This window comes from Hyperolius riggenbachi, chromosome 1, assembly GCF_040937935.1.
Source record: "Hyperolius riggenbachi isolate aHypRig1 chromosome 1, aHypRig1.pri, whole genome shotgun sequence".
Lineage (NCBI taxonomy): Eukaryota > Metazoa > Chordata > Amphibia > Anura > Hyperoliidae > Hyperolius > Hyperolius riggenbachi.
Genome location: NC_090646.1, coordinates 461,692,051 through 461,710,798, shown reverse-complemented (window position 1 = coordinate 461,710,798; position 18,748 = coordinate 461,692,051). Strand labels below are relative to the sequence as shown.

General features: G+C 44.4%; 1 protein-coding gene across 5 annotated transcripts in view; it reads right to left on the bottom strand.

The window, feature by feature from the left end:
* The window catches only part of GIT2 (GIT ArfGAP 2), a 160,654-nt gene that overhangs the window by 100,744 nt on the left and 41,162 nt on the right, over positions 1-18,748 (bottom strand). For all 5 annotated transcript variants that reach the window (XM_068239238.1, XM_068239208.1, XM_068239226.1 and 2 more), the window contains exons 2-5: positions 14,801-14,934; positions 13,574-13,686; positions 13,228-13,333; positions 9,632-9,718 (exon numbers count right to left, since the gene is read on the bottom strand). In XM_068239238.1, the coding sequence (XP_068095339.1) occupies positions 9,632-9,718; positions 13,228-13,333; positions 13,574-13,686; positions 14,801-14,934 (440 nt within the window). The remainder of the gene's footprint in view (positions 1-9,631; positions 9,719-13,227; positions 13,334-13,573; positions 13,687-14,800; positions 14,935-18,748) is intronic.

Below are 18,748 nucleotides of genomic sequence, written 5' to 3'. Positions count from 1 at the left end.
GACTGATTTTCATGAGAATGGCAGGGGGGGGGGGGCGGGTTTTAGTTTTATTAGCAAGCTGTCCTATTGGGGTCAGGGGGCGGGGCCTAACCCAGAGGTATGCCGCCATCTTCTGTTCCAGGAAAGGAAAATTACCGGAAGGTAAGTATTCAATTTTCCTGTTTATTGAGGTCTTACAAGTCATACAAGGCAGTAACAGGTAGGAACTTTCGTACATCAAGAATAAAGTACATAGAGATGCAACAAGTTCGTGCATAACTTATTTAATATTAACATTCGAATTTCTTGATAAACCAATATTTGCCAAGATCTGGTCTCTAATAAGATCTGGATCTACATAATCCTGTGCGGCCAGCCAATTACACCATATTTTTTCAAACTTACCCACAGCCCCCCTATGTTTGTAAATAATTTTTTCCAGTTTTAGAGAAGCGTTTATCTGCACTATCCACATATTCATGGTGGGGGGGGTTGGGATTTTTCCACATCTGAAGAATCAATTTTCTAGCCACAAATAATACTCTTAGAATCGCAATTCTAGTATGATCGGATATAGTACCGTCCTCAAATGCCCCCAACACCAAACCACCTCAGTACGTGGAATCTTTATATTAAAAATTTTATCTATAGCCATCAAAATACTATTCCAGTATCTTCTTAACTTGGGACAATTCCATAGCATGTGTAGCAGGTCTCCGTGATCTCTAGCACATCTAGGACAGGCTGGCGAGGGGAGTAGGCCAAATGTAAATAATCGTTTAGGTGTGTAGTGGGACCTATGAATTATCTGAAGCTGCGTAAACTTCTGGGTAGCATTAACTAATAACGGGTATAGCCTGAAGGGCCTCCAGCCAATCTTGATCTGATATAGTCGGAATATCTTTAGTCCACATATCTCTACATTTCAACGGGAATTTCCGGTGAAAATCCTCGAGTAACATAAGATAACATTGGGAAATAAGGCCTTGTTTGGTCGTTTCTTGGGCCACCATATTTAAAACAGGGGATGATTGAGATCTAAACTTGTATGTCTCTGTCTGTTTCTTAACCACCCTGGCGTTCTAAATTAAATCGCCAGGGTGGCTGCTGGAGGGTTTTTTTTAAATAAAAAAAAAACTATTTCATGCAGCCAACTGAAAGTTGGCTGCATGAAAGCCCACTAGAGGGCGCTCCGGAGGCGATCTTCCGATCGCCTCCGGCGCCCAGAATAAACAAGGAAGGCCGCAATGAGCGGCCTTCCTTGTTTTGCTTATATCGTCGCCATAGCGACGAGCGGAGTGACGTCATCGACGTCAGCCGACGTCCTGACGTCAGCCGCCTCCGATCCAGCCCTTAGCGCTGGCCGGAACTTTGTTCCGGCTGCGCAGGGCTCAGGCGGCTAGGGGGGCCCTCTTTCGCCGCTGCTCGCGGCGAATCGCCGCAGAGCGGCGGCGATCAGGCAGCACACGCGGCTGGCAAAGTGCCGGCTGCGTGTGCTGCACTTTATTTGATAAAAATCGGCCCAGCAGGGCCTGAGCGGCAGCCTCCGGCGGTGATGGACGAGCTGAGCTCGTCCAGACCGCTCAGGAGGTTAATTGCGTGCTTGAATCGTAAGTATTGAAATTGTAAAGCCCCCTTGGGAACAGGATAGCACATTTGTACAATTGAATTGAAAAACACAAGACCCTCCCCATTCCATATCATTGATAATTTATCCACCCCTGCTTTTTCCCAAATTTGCCCAAAATCTAACCCTGCCAGTTCAGTTAGCTCATAATTTCGCCAGACCGGAGTATATATTGTAAAACCAGTAACCTGTTGTAGGAACCTAACTTTATGCCATACCTTGTGCATGAGAGTAAATGTAGGCATTTTGGATTGTAGCATATTAACTCTGCCTCCCTACAATGCTTCATAAATTGTTTTAGAGCTCAGCCAGTAATTTAAGAGATTCCGAATTGATTCTGCCAGATCTTCTTGTTCCCATCCCCCTAGATGTTGCATCTGAGCCGAAAGAAAATATATCCATGGATTGGGGACTGCTAACCCACCTTCCTCCTTGGAATGCTGTAAAAGTTCAAGTTTAATTCGGGGCTGTTTCTTGTTCCATATCAAATCTTTAAACATCCTATCAAATATTTTAAATAATTTTTTGGGTAACCATACAGGGGAATTATGTAGAAAGTACAGAATTTGCAACATTAAGACCATCTGTATAAGATTTACTCTGGCCACCAACGATAGAGGTAACTTCAGCCATGCCTTATCTTTGGATCTAGATCTGTCTAATAAAGGGGCAATATTTAATTGCTCAAATTGAGTGGGTTCCCTGTATATGACTATTCCCAGATATTTGAAATACTCCACCACTTTTAATTTGGATTTTGCTACAAGGGGAGGTATTACAAAGGGGTCTACTGGCATTATACAAGACTTGTCCCAATTCACAGAAAGACCAGAATACTCTGAATTTTTGTAGTAAAATAATTGTGGCTTCCAATGAAGACTGTGTATCCGCCAAATATAGCTGTGTGTCATCCGCGTAAAGCGATATTTTTTCTTCAATATTACCATACTGGCTGAAAGAGTGCGCTACCCCTTTAAAAAATTGTCCTAAAAACAGTTCCTACTGTAAAATGTCCTTGAAATTCGATCAATCGGGATCCAAATGTCCAGATATTCCAAAGGCTTGATCAATCAGTGTGGGGCTCCATATATGCAAAAAAAAGAGAACATAAACCATAGTGCGACCTGTTTGCAAAATTGTTATAAAGGGACCATCACCCTATGGGACCCAATCTGTGCAATTTTTACCGTGGGGTCACCTCTATCACCACAGGTGGTAGCCAACAAATGGCACGCTCACCTTATTCAGAGGCTGCCCAGCCCCACAGACAGCAATCACGTTTGTGTAATCACCCGAATTCTCTCCACTGGTGCAGGAACGTTCAATCTCGGACAAAACAACAAGAGATCATAGTGCAATCAAATTCCCAAAACAGGGGGTCTCACTACCATCCACCTCTATCTCACTGCTGCTCACCCTTTATTGCCGCTGCCCACACTCACAGACAGCTGTCCAAGCTTGATTAGTGTGCAGTCTCAATCACAGACTGTGTAGGCAATATCCACCATCCAGCAACATTCAGATATGGATCTAGGGCTGAGAGGCTTCTAATAGTGTAAAACCAGGAGCCAGGGAAGGAAGCGACCAGCAGCAGGAGGAGACGTCCCCTGATCTTTTTAATAATATATGCGCTTTTTTACTTGATGCTTGTGAGTATAAACTCTGGATTTTATTGAATAAATCAATGGTTTTACACTATTAGAAGCCTCTCAGCCCTAGATCCATATCTGAATGTTGCTGGATGGTGGATATTGCCTACACAGTCTGTGATTGAGACTGCACACTAATCAAGCTTGGACAGCTGTCTGTGAGTGTGGGCAGCGGCAATAAAGGGTGAGCAGCAGTGAGATAGAGGTGGATGGTAGTGAGACCCCCTGTTTTGGGAATTTGATTGCACTATGATCTCTTGTTGTTTTGTCTGAGATTGAACGTTCCTGCACCAGTGGAGAGAATTCGGGTGATTACACAAACGTGATTGCTGTCTGTGGGGCTGGGCAGCCTCTGAATAAGGTGAGCGTGCCATTTGTTGGCTACCACCTGTGGTGATAGAGGTGACCCCACGGTAAAAATTGCACAGATTGGGTCCCATAGGGTGATGGTCCCTTTATAACAATTTTGCAAACAGGTCGCACTATGGTTTATGTTCTCTTTTTTTGCATATATGGAGCCCCACACTGATTGATCAAGCCTTTGGAATATCTGGACATTTGGATCCCGATTGATCGAATTTCAAGGACATTTTACAGTAGGAACTGTTTTTGGGACAATTTTTTAAAGGGGTAGCGCACTCTTTCAGCCAATATTTGATATCATATAGATGTGCATGTAGCATCATTTTGAGTTGCAGCAAGCCTAGATAATAGAGGGAAGAGGGATAGAAGGGGAGCGCAATTGATATATTTTTATATATTTTAATAAATATTACCATACTGAAACCCCGAGATATACGGGAAGCCCCTTACACATTCTGCAGGAGGCTCGATAGCGATTGCAAATAACGGCGATAGGGGGCATCCCTGCCTTGTACCGCGCTGCAGATTAAATGGAGATGAAACAGAGCCATTAGCCCTTAGGGCTCTTTCACACCAGAGCCCTCTTTTGGCGTTTTAACGCAAAGTCTATACTTTGCGTTAACCAAGGTAAAAGTCCATAGACTGTCCTTTTACCTTTCACACCCGACGCTGCGTTTCGATACGTTGCGGTACGACGCGTCCCGGCGCATTTTATCGTCGGGAATCGCCATTTCCCCTTCGGGTTAATTAACTACTACCGCCGCTGCTCAGCGTCGCACCGGAGTTTCCCGACGACACGCCACAATGCGCGCAGGAGCCGTTCTCCTGCACGCTTTCAGTGTGTAACTGGCCTTATGATAGCAGAGGGAGATCGATACAATGTCTTCACTCAACCAATAAAATATGGACCAAATCCCAGATGCTCCAATACCCCACATAAATACATCCATTCCACGCTATCAAAGATCTTGGCTATATCCAGTGCAAGAATTGCCCTATTACCCGCATTGTCCGCTTGGGCCTGAAGATTTAGATAGAGCCTACGGATATTATTTGCAGTGGCTTTTTACGGCATAAACCCCGTCTGATCTGACGAAATCACTGTTGTAATGACTTTGGACAATCTATTAGCCAAGGCCTTCGATATAATCTTGACGTCCGTATTCAGGAGTGATATCGGGCGATAGGACTCCGCCAACAGCAGGTCCTTATCAGATTTGGGTATGAGTACTATTGTAGCTACATCCAGGGAGGGAGGTAAGCTTCCCATTTCATGTGCCCTGGTGGCCATTTCTAGTAATTTAGGCAGCAGTATTTCCGAGTACTGTTTGTACGTTTCGGATGGAAGACCGTCTATCCCAGGGGCTTTATTATTTGCCATAGAGGCCACAACTATTTCTAGCTCCTCCAAGGTTAAGGGAGCCTCTAGTGATTGCCTGTCTTCCTCTGATAATTTGGTCATTGGGATATTTATTAAAAAATCGTTAATCTCTTCAATAGGAGCGCAGGATTTTGGATGAGTAGAGAATTGCATAGAATCTTTGAAGTTCCCTCAAAACGCCTACTGGATCATCTACCAGGCTTCCCGAGGGGGTTTTAAGTAGCGGGATAAAACTCGAACCCTGTTGTGCTCTTACAATAGTCGCCAAAAGATGTCCTGTCTGGTCCCCCTGGTCGAAGAACTGTTTTATGAAAAATCTTTTCTGATTGGCCTTACTAAGAATCAATTTTTGGTACTGCTCTTGGGTAGCCAACCACTCTAATTTATGTGTATCAGATGGGTCGCTAATATACCGCATTTCCGGCCAAGGATACGGCCAGCTTGTGAAGTTTCACCCATTTAGTGGAATCTGTTTTAACTCTATTAATTGCTTGGATAAACAATCCACGTATAAATGCTTTAAACGCCTCCTAAGTCCACTGGGATTCTAACAGGGACCCATTTATACTAAAAAATTCTCGTAGTTTTTTCATAATCTCGATATGAGAAGTTATAAGTGGGAACCAAAAGGCGTTCATCTTCCAGGGAGGCCTATTTGCCTGAGACCTCTCACTCATTTGCATATTAACCACCATAGGGGAATGGTCTGATAGCCCCCTCGCCTCATAGTGTATTTCTTTGAGGCATGGCAGCATAGACTGATTTGCTATAGTAAAATCAATTCTGGATAGCGTCATATGTGTTTTGTTGAAACAAGAGAACTCCGTAAGGTCAGGGTTCCTAGATCTCCATACTTCTATTAGGCCTAATTCGCCTAAAGTTTTACATAAGTGCGTATAACGTGGGGTGTCCCCTTTAAATCCCATTTTATCCAATTCTAAATCCAAACAACAATTGAAATCTCCAACCAGCACGAGAGGCAAATTGTTTTTATCATTTAAGTAAGGAAGTAAGAGTTTAATTGTGTTGAAAGAGTAAGGAGGGGGAATGTATATAGCAATCACAATACACTCCCTCTTGTAGAATTTACCATGTATTATTACGTATTTACCCTCGGAGTCTATTACATCGTAGATATGTTCATACTCTATTCCTGTGTGGATTAATATGGAGACACCCCTCAAATACGACGTATGCATTGAATGAAAGGAGCGAGCAACCCATCGCCTCCCCTTACACTCTTTGAAACTGACTAGACCAAACTCCCTCTTGAAGCACTCTTTCCTGGGCCCACACTCTTAGGGCCTAAACCCACTAATGCAGTTCTGTCAGCTTCTGTTCGCTTTTCAGCATCTGTAACATTGATGTGTAAATGAAAAGCAGACAACCACATTAGTGGGCTCAGGCCCTTACACACAAGACAGGATACCTTTCCTTTCCCTTCCCAGGAGAAGTGCGAAAGAGGTCTAAGCTTCCCCCCCTCTATAGAACAGTGGCAGTGGCAGTAAAGCAATTTACTGTTGAATAGTGCTGCGATCCAGCACGGCACTGTACAGGGGACAGCTTTGTCACGTCTCTGTCCCTCCGAGTGGCTCACAAACTGATCCCTCTCATAGGCTGATTCCTATGAGAGGTGTTCAAAGTGGTTGGATCTCTGCAGGGGGGGGGGTGTTTAGTGCAATAAAAATAAAAAGGGGGGGGGGGAGGGGGTTACAGTGTAAGCCTGTGGCCCGCAAGAGGTTAAAGGACTTGCGAGGCCAGATTTGTAAAAATTACATTAAAAAAGTTAGATACCTGTGTGTGTTTGCAAGGCACGGAGGACGCCGTCCGCGCCCTCCGTGCCGTTCCGCCTGGTCCCCGCTGCTTAATATGCCCCCGAACGGTCCCCGACCGCGCGGCCCGGGTCGTGCTCCCCAGCCTGTACCAAGATGGCCGCCGGAGCTGGCCGCGGCTGCGCAGTCCGCATAGCCGCGAGTGCGGCTGCGCAGCGTAACAGTAGCGTGGATCGGGGGTTGGCCTTAGAGCTGCGCAGCCGCACTCGCGGCTATGTGGACTGCGCAGCCGCAGCCAGCTCCGGCAGCCATCTTTGTGAAGGCTGGAGAGCCCGACCCGGGCCGTGCGGTCGGGGGTCGTTCGGGGGCATATTAAGCAGCGGGGACCAGGCGGAACGGCACGGAGGGCGCGGACGGCGTCCTCCGTGCCTTGCAAACACACACAGGTATCTAACTTTTTTTATGTATTTTTTACAAATCTGGCCTTGTAAGTCCTTTAAAGAGTACCTGATATATTAAAAATGAAAAGATTATACATACCCAGGGCTTCGTCCTGTCCCTTTCAGGCTAATCAGTCTCTCTGCCCTCCTCCACTGCCTGGGTCTCCCGCTATGCTATGGGTCCCGGTATTTCAGCCAGTCGGGTTTAGTCGGCACAGGCGCAGCCCAGCCGCGCACACTCCCAGTTACGTTCTTGCACTCCTATCACTGCCAGTAGTACTACGCAGGCGCAGACCACTCCTGGCAACGTGGCGCCCATGTGCAGTACCCCCGATTCATGGAGGTAACAGGCAGAAGATCTAGGCGGAGGAGGACAGAGATGGACCGATTAGCCTAGAGGAAGCCCCAGGTATGAATATATTGTTTTATTTTTAACACCTAAGGGTTTACTTTAAAGGCTTACTGGATAATTGTTTTTGAAAAGATCTCTGGGGTGAAATCATGTTTTGTTTCCTTCTCCATAACCTTCCCCAACCTATTAAAACTGCCAAGTAAAATGTGTCTAAACACCTGTTAAATACTGCAAAGGTAATGATTCCCTGAATATTGAAATTCTGCAATTAAGTAATGGTGGGAGAGAATCGACTCTAAAGCAGAAATTGAGAACCATTCACTCCTCATTCAGTCACATGACAGTGAAGCCTTCAGTCACATGACAGTGAAGCCTTCAGTCACATGACAGTGAAGCCTTCAGTCACATGACAGTGAAGCCTTCAGTCACATGACAGTGAAGCCTTCAGTCACATGACAGTGAAGCCTTCAGTCACATGACAGTGAAGCCTTCAGTCACATGACAGTGAAGCCTTCAGTCACATGACAGTGAAGCCTTCAGTCACATGACAGTGAAGCCTTCAGTCACATGACAGTGAAGCCTTCAGTCACATGACAGTGAAGCCTGGACCTCTAGTGATGTGTATAGAGCTGCAAGGAAGACGGAAAGATTGTTACCTGGAATGAGAAGACAGTGAAACCTGGACCTCTAGCAGCAAGTACAGAGCTGCAAGGACAGGGAAGACGGCTGCCAGGAATGAGGTGAGATAACCTCACCTTTAAGATGTGGAATGCATTGCCACAGGAAGTCGTTATGGCAAACTCTATACCTGCATTTAAAGGGGGCTTAGATGCTTTCCTTGCGTTGAAAGACGTCCATGGCTACAATTACTAGGTAATGCCTAATGATGTTGATCCAGGGATTTTTATCTGATTGCCATCTGGAGTCGGGAAGGAATTTTTCCCTTTTGGGGCTAATTGGACCATGCCTTGTAAGGGTTTTTTCACCTTCCTCTGGATCAACAGGGATATGTGAGGGAGCAGGCTGGAGTTGTACTTTGTACTGGTTGGACTCGATGGACGTATGTCTTTTTTCAACCATAATAACTATGTAACTGTAACTACAGATACAAGCATGCCTCCAATGCACATACTGTATAAGGGGGTCCTTCACATCTGACTCAAATATAAGCCAGCAACCAAGGACACCCTCCTACACACACTTTTGGAACCTTTTTCGGGACCCAAAAAGTAGGCCTATAGTTAAGTATATCCGGTACTTGCCCCAGAAGAGGTTTCTTTGATGGTGTCTGTTTTCACCATGTTTGAAGTTTTTATTTACATTTTGTTCTTAACGACTTCCAGCTCACAGTAATTGAAATCCAAGCCCTATTAATGGCTGCTTATTCCTGGCAGGGCATAGATATAAATTACCGCGCTGCACTGAATCGTCACTGCAGGCCACTCCCTCTGCTGTCACTATGATGGCAGAGCTCTGTGAGCCGGTCAGAAGTCAATCTCATTGACACAGGGTCAGGACCCAATAAAATTGGCTCATGTCCAGCTCACGGAGCTCTGCTGTCATAGCGATGGCAGAACAAGTGGGCTTCACCGATGGGTGAGTGATGAGTCCATGTGGAGAGACATTGGTAAGCCCCATTTTTTTGGTATCAGCAGAGATTGGTGGTATGCAAGTGGTTAACTGACATTGTTACACACATAGCATTGTCTGCACTACTATTACATGACTGTACAAGCTTTACATCTATTGTGGTTAACATGCTTCTAATAATAATAATAACAATTTATTGAAACAGATAAATTACATAATTTCAAGCTGCATACAAATTTGATGAAAACATTATGCAAAGTGGAATAAGGCCAGTTAAATGCACTTACTGCTAATTCTGATTAATGAATTCCAAGCCCTTTGATGAAGACAAAAGTATACTTTAGCTAACAGTCTGGATCTGGTAATCGTGGCACAATTGTGCATACATAAATTATGAATATTATAGAAACACAGCATGAAAATAGCATACATGTTAGAGAGATATCTGCGAGAAACCATGATAAAACAAATCACTTACCGGGTTAAAAAAATTAGCCTGAGCCCCCAGCGATAGAAGTCTTAGGCAGGTCTCCAGATTTCCTGTCCTTACACTGGAGTGAAGTTGCTGCAAAGCATAGAAATTCATTACGGTGCTAAGGAATCTATACAGTTATAACCCACAAACACACTTTTCACATTGGCCTCAATTCACTAAGCATTCGGTACTGCTGAAAACAGCTGATTTTACTGATCACCTTCCCAAATTCCAATTTACGAAACCTGTTACAGCACAGAAAATTAGAACTACTGACTAGTGAAGTAAATTACCAATTTGTGCGGTAAATACTTCAAGAAATATCAAGAAATTGCTAATCACAAAGATTTACGCATTCTGTAAATCGAGGAAAAAGCGTTTGATATTTTCATCCAGCTCTTACCAGCCGATAACTCACTCTCTCCATGCGGTAACATTGACAGGCTGCCAATAGGGAGAGCCAGGCAGTTCAGTTGAGCTTAAAAAAAAATGTCCTTGTATTGTTTTTGTGTGTGTTTGTTAAGCAACTGCCAAGACAAATTCCTTGTAAGTGCAAACTTACTTGGCGAAATAAATTGATTACGATTCTGAACAGGGAAAGCCACACAGCCCTGTCTCTCATTCGGATTTGATCCGATATGGTGGAAGGTGGATCTTCACTCTAGCAGAGTAGGGGACATTTTATAAGGCTTTTCTGCATCCCTATAGATGAGAAATTCTGTATACTGTAACAGAAGAGCTCCCCCTGGTGGCTGTAGCACATCTAAAGGGATGTTGGGGATGCACCAGACAGAAATCCCTGGCTCATACACACAACTTCCTGCATCAACGCTGACCTGCTCCCCAGCTGGTGACACTTAGAGCAGGGCTTAGTGAATTGAAGCATGTTTGTTCAGTGGATTAACCACTTCAGCCTTCAGTCGTTTTCACTTTATGCATCCGAGCAATGTTCACCTCCCATTCATTAGCCTATAACTTTATCACTACTTATCACAATGAACTGATCTATATCTTGTTTTTTCTGCCACCAATCAGGCTTTCTTTGGGCGGTACATTTTGCTAAGAGCCACTTTACTGTAAATGCATTTTAACAGGAAGAATAAGAGAAAAATGGAAACAATTCATTATTTCTCAGTTTTCAGCCATTATAGTTTTAAAATAATACATGCCTCCATAATTAAAACTCACGTATTGTATTTGCCTATATGTCCGGGTTATTACACCGTTAAAATTATGTCCCTATAACCATGTATGGCGACAATATTTTATTTGGAAATAAAGGTGCATTTTTTCCGTTTTTCTATCGATAACTATTTACAAGTTTAAAATAAAAAAAGTATAGAAATATTTCATCGTTACATTGATATTTAAAAAGTTTAGACCCTTAGGTAAATCATCTACATGTTTTTTTTTTTTTTTTATTATTGTAATTTTTTTTTTTTTTATAGGGTGGGAGGTAAACAGAACTTTTATAATGTAAATGTGTGTTAAGATTTTTTTTTTTACTTGTAGTTGTAGTTTTACTTTTTGGCCACAAGATGGCGGCCATGAGTTTGTTTACATGACGTCACTCTAAGCGTAACGTACGCTTAGAGGGACGTATGGGGGACGCAACAGCCAGAAAAAGCGGAGCTTCTGAGACAAGCTGTCGCTTTTTCTGCGGGGGAGAGAAATCAGTGATCGGGCACCATAGCCCGATTCACTGATTCGTGGGCTAACGATCCGCGGCCGGGTGCACGCGTGCGATCGGCCGTGGGAGCGCGCGGACGCGCATATGGCCTCCTGGGCGTAGCTACTACGTCCAGGAGGTCAAAGTAGTTAAAAATCTTCTGCCTAATGCGGAAAATCTTTAGTGAATTTGGGACTAGCCTGATTTCAGTCCCAAGGCTTTTGTGACTAACTAAATATAGGGCCCTTTTCCATTTTTACCTATTTTGATGTGTGTTTTTAAGCGTTTGCGTTTCCATTTTTCTGATTGGCAAGTGTTATCTTGATTTTTTAAAATAGCTACTAGTGGTTAAATCAATACAAAACGCAAAACGCATTACTATGCATTTTTCATGTGTTCCTATACTTCACATTGAAATGCAAAACACATCATAATCGCACAGACATGAATTTGTGCTTTTTTTGTTTTGTTTTTTAACCACTTGCCGACCAGGGCTTTCTGCACTGATCGGTGCAGCGTGGGCTCTACAGCCCGCAGCACCGATCAGGAGTGCAGCAGGGCGATCAGACTACCCCCCTTTTTTCCCCACTAGGGGGATGTCCTGCTGGGGGGGGGTCTGATCGCAGCCGGCTGCAGTTGCTTAGCGGGGGGGGGGGGGGCTCTTCAAAGCCCCCTCCGCAGTGCTTTCCGCTCTCTCGCCCCGCTCCCTCCCTCTCCCTTCCCCTGTGAGCTGTGCAGGACAGATTTCCGTCCTGCGCATTGAAGGATAGGCAGCAGCCTATCATATGCCCGCGATCCCCGGCCAATCAGAGGCCGGGGATCGCCGATCTGCCTTACGGCGCTGCTGCGAAGCAGCGCCGTATGATGTAAACAGCGGGGATTTCTTCAGAGCCGCAATCGGCGGCTCTCCGGCTGTTCACGGAGACACCCTTTGTGAACTGACATGGAAAGGCCGCTCGATTGAGCGGCCGTTTCCATGGTAACCCGCAGACGACCAGTTTACGCCAATCGGCGTTAGCTGGTCGTCAAGAGGTGAAATCGGAATGCTGCAGTGGAAAAGGCCACCCAAGATTCTTATTTTAAACAGGCTGCGCTTAAGAATCAGCAAACGCATGCGTTTTTGGCAAAAACGCAGCCGTGGAAAAGGGCCCATACTGTATGTATGACTGTTGTCTGCATGGTTTGGGTGGTCTGCTCAGAGATAAGAGTTAAAGTGATGTAGCAGGTGACAGAGGTTGGGTGCAAATCAACTAACAAGGGTAGTAGGAGGAATTGGTTTCGATTTTTTTTTAAAATTGCAACATAGTGACTGATACAAGCTCCTGCTTTTCAGTTGTGCCTAAACAAAATTGCAACATAGTGACTGATACAAGCTCCTGCTTTTCAGTTGTGCCTAAACAAAATTGCAACATAGTGACTGATACAAGCTCCTGCTTTTCAGTTGTGCCTAAACAAAATTGCAACAGAGGCCTGGTGCACACCTGCTAATGTTATCCTATATGTCTATGCACACTGGAGCGATGAGGTTTTGTAAAAAAAAAAAAAACCTGTAGCATTACATTGGGAAGAGCTTTTGAAACCTCTAGCGTTAGGGGAGCTTTTCTGGTGTGTCTCAGCCCATAGTGACTGATACAAGCTCCTGATTTTCAGTTGTGCCTAAACAAAAAATTGCAACATAATAAGACTGATACAAGCTACCGCTTTTCAGTTGCGCCTAAAAAAAAAAAAAAAAAATAGCAACATTGTGACCGATACAAGCTCCTGCTTTTCAGTTGTGCCCAAAACTGAAATTGTGCAAACTATCTCCATATCTCCAGTTACTGCATTGGTCACCTTTTGCCAAATCAGTCTAGAAATAAGCTTTTAGTGACCTGGATTGGGGACAGATGACTGATGTATTTAAATTAAAAAAAAGGGGGGGATGGCTTACCTTGCTAAGGTCTTTGGCTGTAACACTGTCGTCTTCTCGACAGGGTAACCGGTGAACAAATGCCAGCATTTGATATTTAGCTCGTATAAATTCAGCCTTGTTTGGACTGTAAAAAAAAATAAAAAAAAATAAATAAAAAACAATCAAAGAATTCTAAAGAAAAGCCAATCCAATTGGATTGTCAAACACACAGTGCTAATTGTGGCATTACACGACATGCAAAATGTGTGTTCTTCAACCCTTCATTTGTGATAACCGGCAAGTCACAATCACTGATGTTCCAGAGACAATTAAAAAAATAATAGTCAATGTTTCAGGTGCATAAAAATTAAAGTGCAGTACTTACTGTAGTTTGTCCTGAGGATTGGCTTTACGTTTTCCACTCATTATTGATGCAGGATCCAGTAAAGAATGTTCCCATATTGAATTTGCCCCATTGCTGTACAAGGTCTGGACCATCTAGGCATTAAAAAAAAAAGAAAAGAAAAGAAAAAAGGATTCTTTTAGTTGAACACCAGGTAACACTGGCCATAAAGCATATGAATTTTCCCTTGCTAAACTCATGCGCAACTCAAACTCTTGGCAATCAATCAACAAGGTATAATCAGGTACATTGGGATATCTACATTGGTGGGATATATAGTATAGTAGAGCATCATTTAATTCTAGACTAGAGATTTAAAGAGGAACTCCAGTGAAAATAATGTAATAAAAAAAGTGCTTCATTTTTACAATAATTATGTATAAATGATTTAGTCAGTGTTTGCTCATTTTAAAATCTTTCCTCTCCCAGATTTACATTCTGACATTTATCACATGGTGACATTTTTACTGTGGGCAGGTGATGTAGCTGCTGCTAGCTGTTTTGGCTGTTACAGACAGCTGTAAACAGCCATTTCCTGTCTGTGAACATTGTTACATTGTGGCAGTTTGCCCAGAGTACCGCGGTACTCAGAGCTTCTTGTGGGAGGGGTTTCATCACAAAATCAGCCATACAGTGCCCCCTGATGGTCTGCTTGTGAAATGCAATAGATTTGTCATGTAAGAGGGGGTATCAGCTACTGATTGGGATAAAGTTCAATTCTTGGTCGGAGTTTCTCTTTAAGTATGGTACCCAAGAACAAGGCAGGTTGCCCAGCGAGGACTGGGAAATGATTCTTCAACATTGCCAAACATACATACATAAAGGCAAAGCCTTTTGTTTGGGTGATACGTTTCTACCACTAATCTAGTATGTATACAGACTCTGCGAGATTTAAAGTGCCATTCTTCTCCTCCTCCTTACCCCTCCTGCTAAAGTCCTTCTATCATGTGCCACGTGCACCATAACACTGCATACCTTTAGTACATGTCAAACTCTGGCCCGTGGGATAAATTTGGCCTGCAATGGTTTCCCGACTTTGCATTATGCTTGGCCTACTCCAGAACACCAGGGAAGCTATAGGCACCAGGGAACTGTATAGGGGAGGGAGTGGGGATCACTAGACAGACAACACTTGCCTTCATTGCCACTCAGAACAGTTAGAAGCTTTGAGTACACTGGACACACAAACATGATAAAACATCATTATACCTGCAGCAGGGTCGGAGGCCACGAGGTGTGCTTAAGATGCCTCACTTGTGAGATGTGTCGCCCCAGGCTTCGGTGCACACTGCAGCATTCATCACATATCAAGACACCTCTGTTAATAGATGCCCAACGGGGATCTGCCAAAACAAGTTCAAATATGAAATAGGATAGAAAAAAAATTGAGTTTTCACAAAAACAAATAAAAACATACATAAAACACATACAAGCAGCTACACTAAAACAGAATGATCCAGACAGAGCTCCACATCATCCATTTGTTCTCCCGCAAAACACACTGAATATACATGTCGTGGAGCAATAAAGGTAAAGCTAAATACACACTTTACAATTTCCACGGCTAAATCATTCAGAATTTTACTGGGATTTCTTTTTAAATGTACAGGTGTCCTGAAACATCACTGACCTCCCATACAAGGATTTTGCAAGACACAGCTGGAAAAACTTGCTGGTTCGCTTCAGGCTTGCTATAAAGCCCAGTTCCAAGCACAGATTTTAGCTTAGTGATGTATATTCATGTGAAATACTAAAAATTCTGCTTGACAAATCTGGTCATGTGACAGTGAGATTTAACCCTCCTGGCGGTTTGCAAAAAAATCGCCAGGGGGCAGCAAATTTTTTTTTTAAATTTTTTTTTTTTTTTCATGTAGCGAGACAAAGTCTCGCTACATGATAGCCGCTGCTCAGCGGCATCCCCCCAGCCCCTCCGATCGCCGCCGGCGATCGGAGATCCGGAGATCCCGTTCAAAGAACGGGATCTCCCGGAGGGCTTCCCCCGTCGCCATGGCGACGGGGCGGGATGACGTCACCGACGTCGTGACGTCAAAGGGGATTCCGATCCACCCCATAGAGCTGCCTGGCACTGATTGGCCAGGCAGCGCACGGGGTCTGGGGGGGGGGGGGGGGCGGCTGCGGCGCGACGGATCGGCGGGTAGCGGCGGCGATCGGGCACTGCACGCAGCCAGCAAAAAAAAAAATTATGCAAATCGGCCCAGCGGGGCCTGAGCGGTGCCTTCCGGCGGCATAGCCCGAACTCAGTTCGGGCTTACCGCCAGGAAAGGAGAAAAAGAATAAAAATAAAAAGTGGTAGCAAGCTACAGTGAGAAATAGTCAATGGAGCATTTCCAAGCACCCAATATGATTATGAGCCAATTTTTTGAACAATGAAAGTCTAAGACAGAGGTTCCCAAACTTTTTCGGTCAAGGGCCGGGTCAACATGCTTCAAACTGCCAGGGGGCCGGAACATACAAAAAATGATGTTAAAAACATTACCTTGAATCTAGGCATCGATTCCCCCCAATCATACCCGGAGACCTCCCAGCAGCAGCCATTCAGTCATGCAGCGCCCAAAGAATGCTTTGTGCACAAGACAGTGAAGCATACCCAGGTGCCAACCTGCAGTCCAGTGTCAGCAGGTCAGCAGTGTCACCTGATACAGAATTGGATTGGAAGCCAGGGAATGACTGCTCGCTGGCTTCTACAGTATGTGGATGGGTGGTGCCAGCACTGCTATTCTATATGTGGGCCACTGATATGTAATGGTGCAGTGGGCCACAAGTTATACATTTTGTATAAAATCTTGAATCCTAGTGAGGAAGGCCGACGATTTATCGGCAGAAACGCATAGAGGTGTTAATTCAAGCTAACCTCTGAAGACACACTTTGCGCTGACACGGATGGTTAATATGGCTAAAATATGCCCGCACACCACTAGTTCGCCTCCTCTGTTCTTAAAAAGACAAAATTATACATACAGAGGTTGGCGCTCTTCGTGTGGTTCTGCACTCATGGGCAATGCTTTTACTGCCCCCTGTAACACAAATGGATGTCCCCACAATTCACCATCCAATATGTAAAAATAGCCCACTACAGAACCATTCAATACATGTACAAGACAATTAAGCAGTCCCCAACATTCAAATCATATGTTAATTTGACCACCCCAATCACTGTCAATATATGGGTGTTCAGTTCATAAGTCCTTTAAAGCTTTTTATGGAAGCATAAAGCAGACAGTTCAGACAGTTCATAGGTCCTCTCGCCCCTGGATATTACAAGTACACTCCTCCTTCACAGTTCTCACTACTCCTTATATCACTTCCCAAGAGTGGGTCATTTGGACAGTAAAGCCTTCACCACACCCCAGTGAGATACACTCGCCGTGTGCTATGACCTGCTGATAGGTCAAATGGAGCCTTGGGACTGTTCCCGGGTCGTCCCCCACCACTCTGGCAGTGTGTCAGACCTCTTCACCTATATTTAGGTATCTTTTGTTCCCATAGTACCTCAAAACAAATGCCTCAAATAGTGTGATACGGTTTCTTTAATAAAAAGTTAAAAAAATCCATTGCACTTACAGATTGATAGATGTCATCAACAGCGTAGAGTATTTTCCCGCGGGCTCTCCCCCGTACAGTTGGCCGGTTGGCATAGGCGCACCCCAATCTGCAGAGTCCGCACCGCCGCGCGCTCGGTGTTCTCTCCTGCCCTGGGTGACGCCGCCGTCCGCGTGTGTGCTAGTCTCTTCCGCGTCCAGGCCCCGCCTTACATGTTTCGTCACTCGTGGAGTCACGAGTGACGAAACTACATGTTTCGTCACTCGTGACTCCACGAGTGACGAAACATGTAAGGCGGGGCCTGGACGTGGAAGAGACTAGCACACACACGCGGACGGCAGCGTCACCCAGGGCAGGAGAGAACACAGAGCGCGCGGCGGTGCGGACTCTGCAGATACATTGGGGTGCGCCTATGCCAACCGGCCAACTGTACAGGGGAGAGCCCATGGGAAAATATTCTACGCTTTTGATGACATCTATCAATCTGTAAGTGCAATAGATTTTTAAACTTTTTATTAAAGAAACAGTATCACACTATTTGAGGCATTTGTTTTATTGAGGTACTAAGGGAACAAAAGATACCGAAATATAGGTGAAGAGGTCTGACACATTGCCAGAGTGGTGGGGGACGACCCCGGAACAGTCCCAAGGCTCCATTTGACCTATTAGCAGGTCATAGCACGCGGTGAGTGTATCTCACTGGGGTGTGGTGAAGGCTTTACTGTCCAAATGACCCACTCTTGGGAAGTGATATAAGGAGTAGTGAGAACTGTGAAGGAGGAGTGTACTTGTAATATCCAGGGGCGAGAGGACCTATAACCTGTCTGCTTTGTGCTTCCATAAAAAGCTTTAAAGGACTTATGAACTGAACACCCGTATAATGACAGTGATTGGGGTGGTCAAATTAACATACGATTTGAATGTTGGGGACTGCTTAAAGCGGAATATAACCCTGCATTTCAACTTTGCTCTAAAACATTATTTACAGCATATTATATGCAACCAGCATTTTTTTTTTTACTAGACCAGCATTGGAAGGGTTACACAGAGTTTAAGTTCCTGGAGATTTTTGCAGACGCATCCGAAGCTCAGATAGATACATTTTGTTTACATAAATGTATCTAAGTGTTGAATGTGACTCACTCTGACTGAGCTGGAGGACAGCCAAAGTGTGTAACATTCAACACTTAGATACAATATGTAAACAAAATGTATCTATCTGAGCTTCGGATGCGTCTGCAGTTCTTTCCAGGAACTTTAAAACTCTGTGTAACCCTTCCAATGCTGGTCTAGTAAAAGAAAAAATGCTGGTTGCATATAATACTGTAAATAATGTTTTAGAGCAAAGTTGAAATGCAGGGTTATATTCCGCTTTAATTGTCTTGTACATGTATTGAATGGTTCTGTAGTGGGCTGTTTTTACATATTGGATGGTGAATTGTGGGGACATCCATTTGTGTTAAAGGGGGCAGTAAAAGCATTGTCCATGAGCGCAGAACCACACTAAGAGCGCCATCCTCTGTATGTATAATTTTAAATTCAAGCTAAACTTGTGCCCACAAGAATCTGCAGAGGCTCTGGAAGCAGCGTACTGTT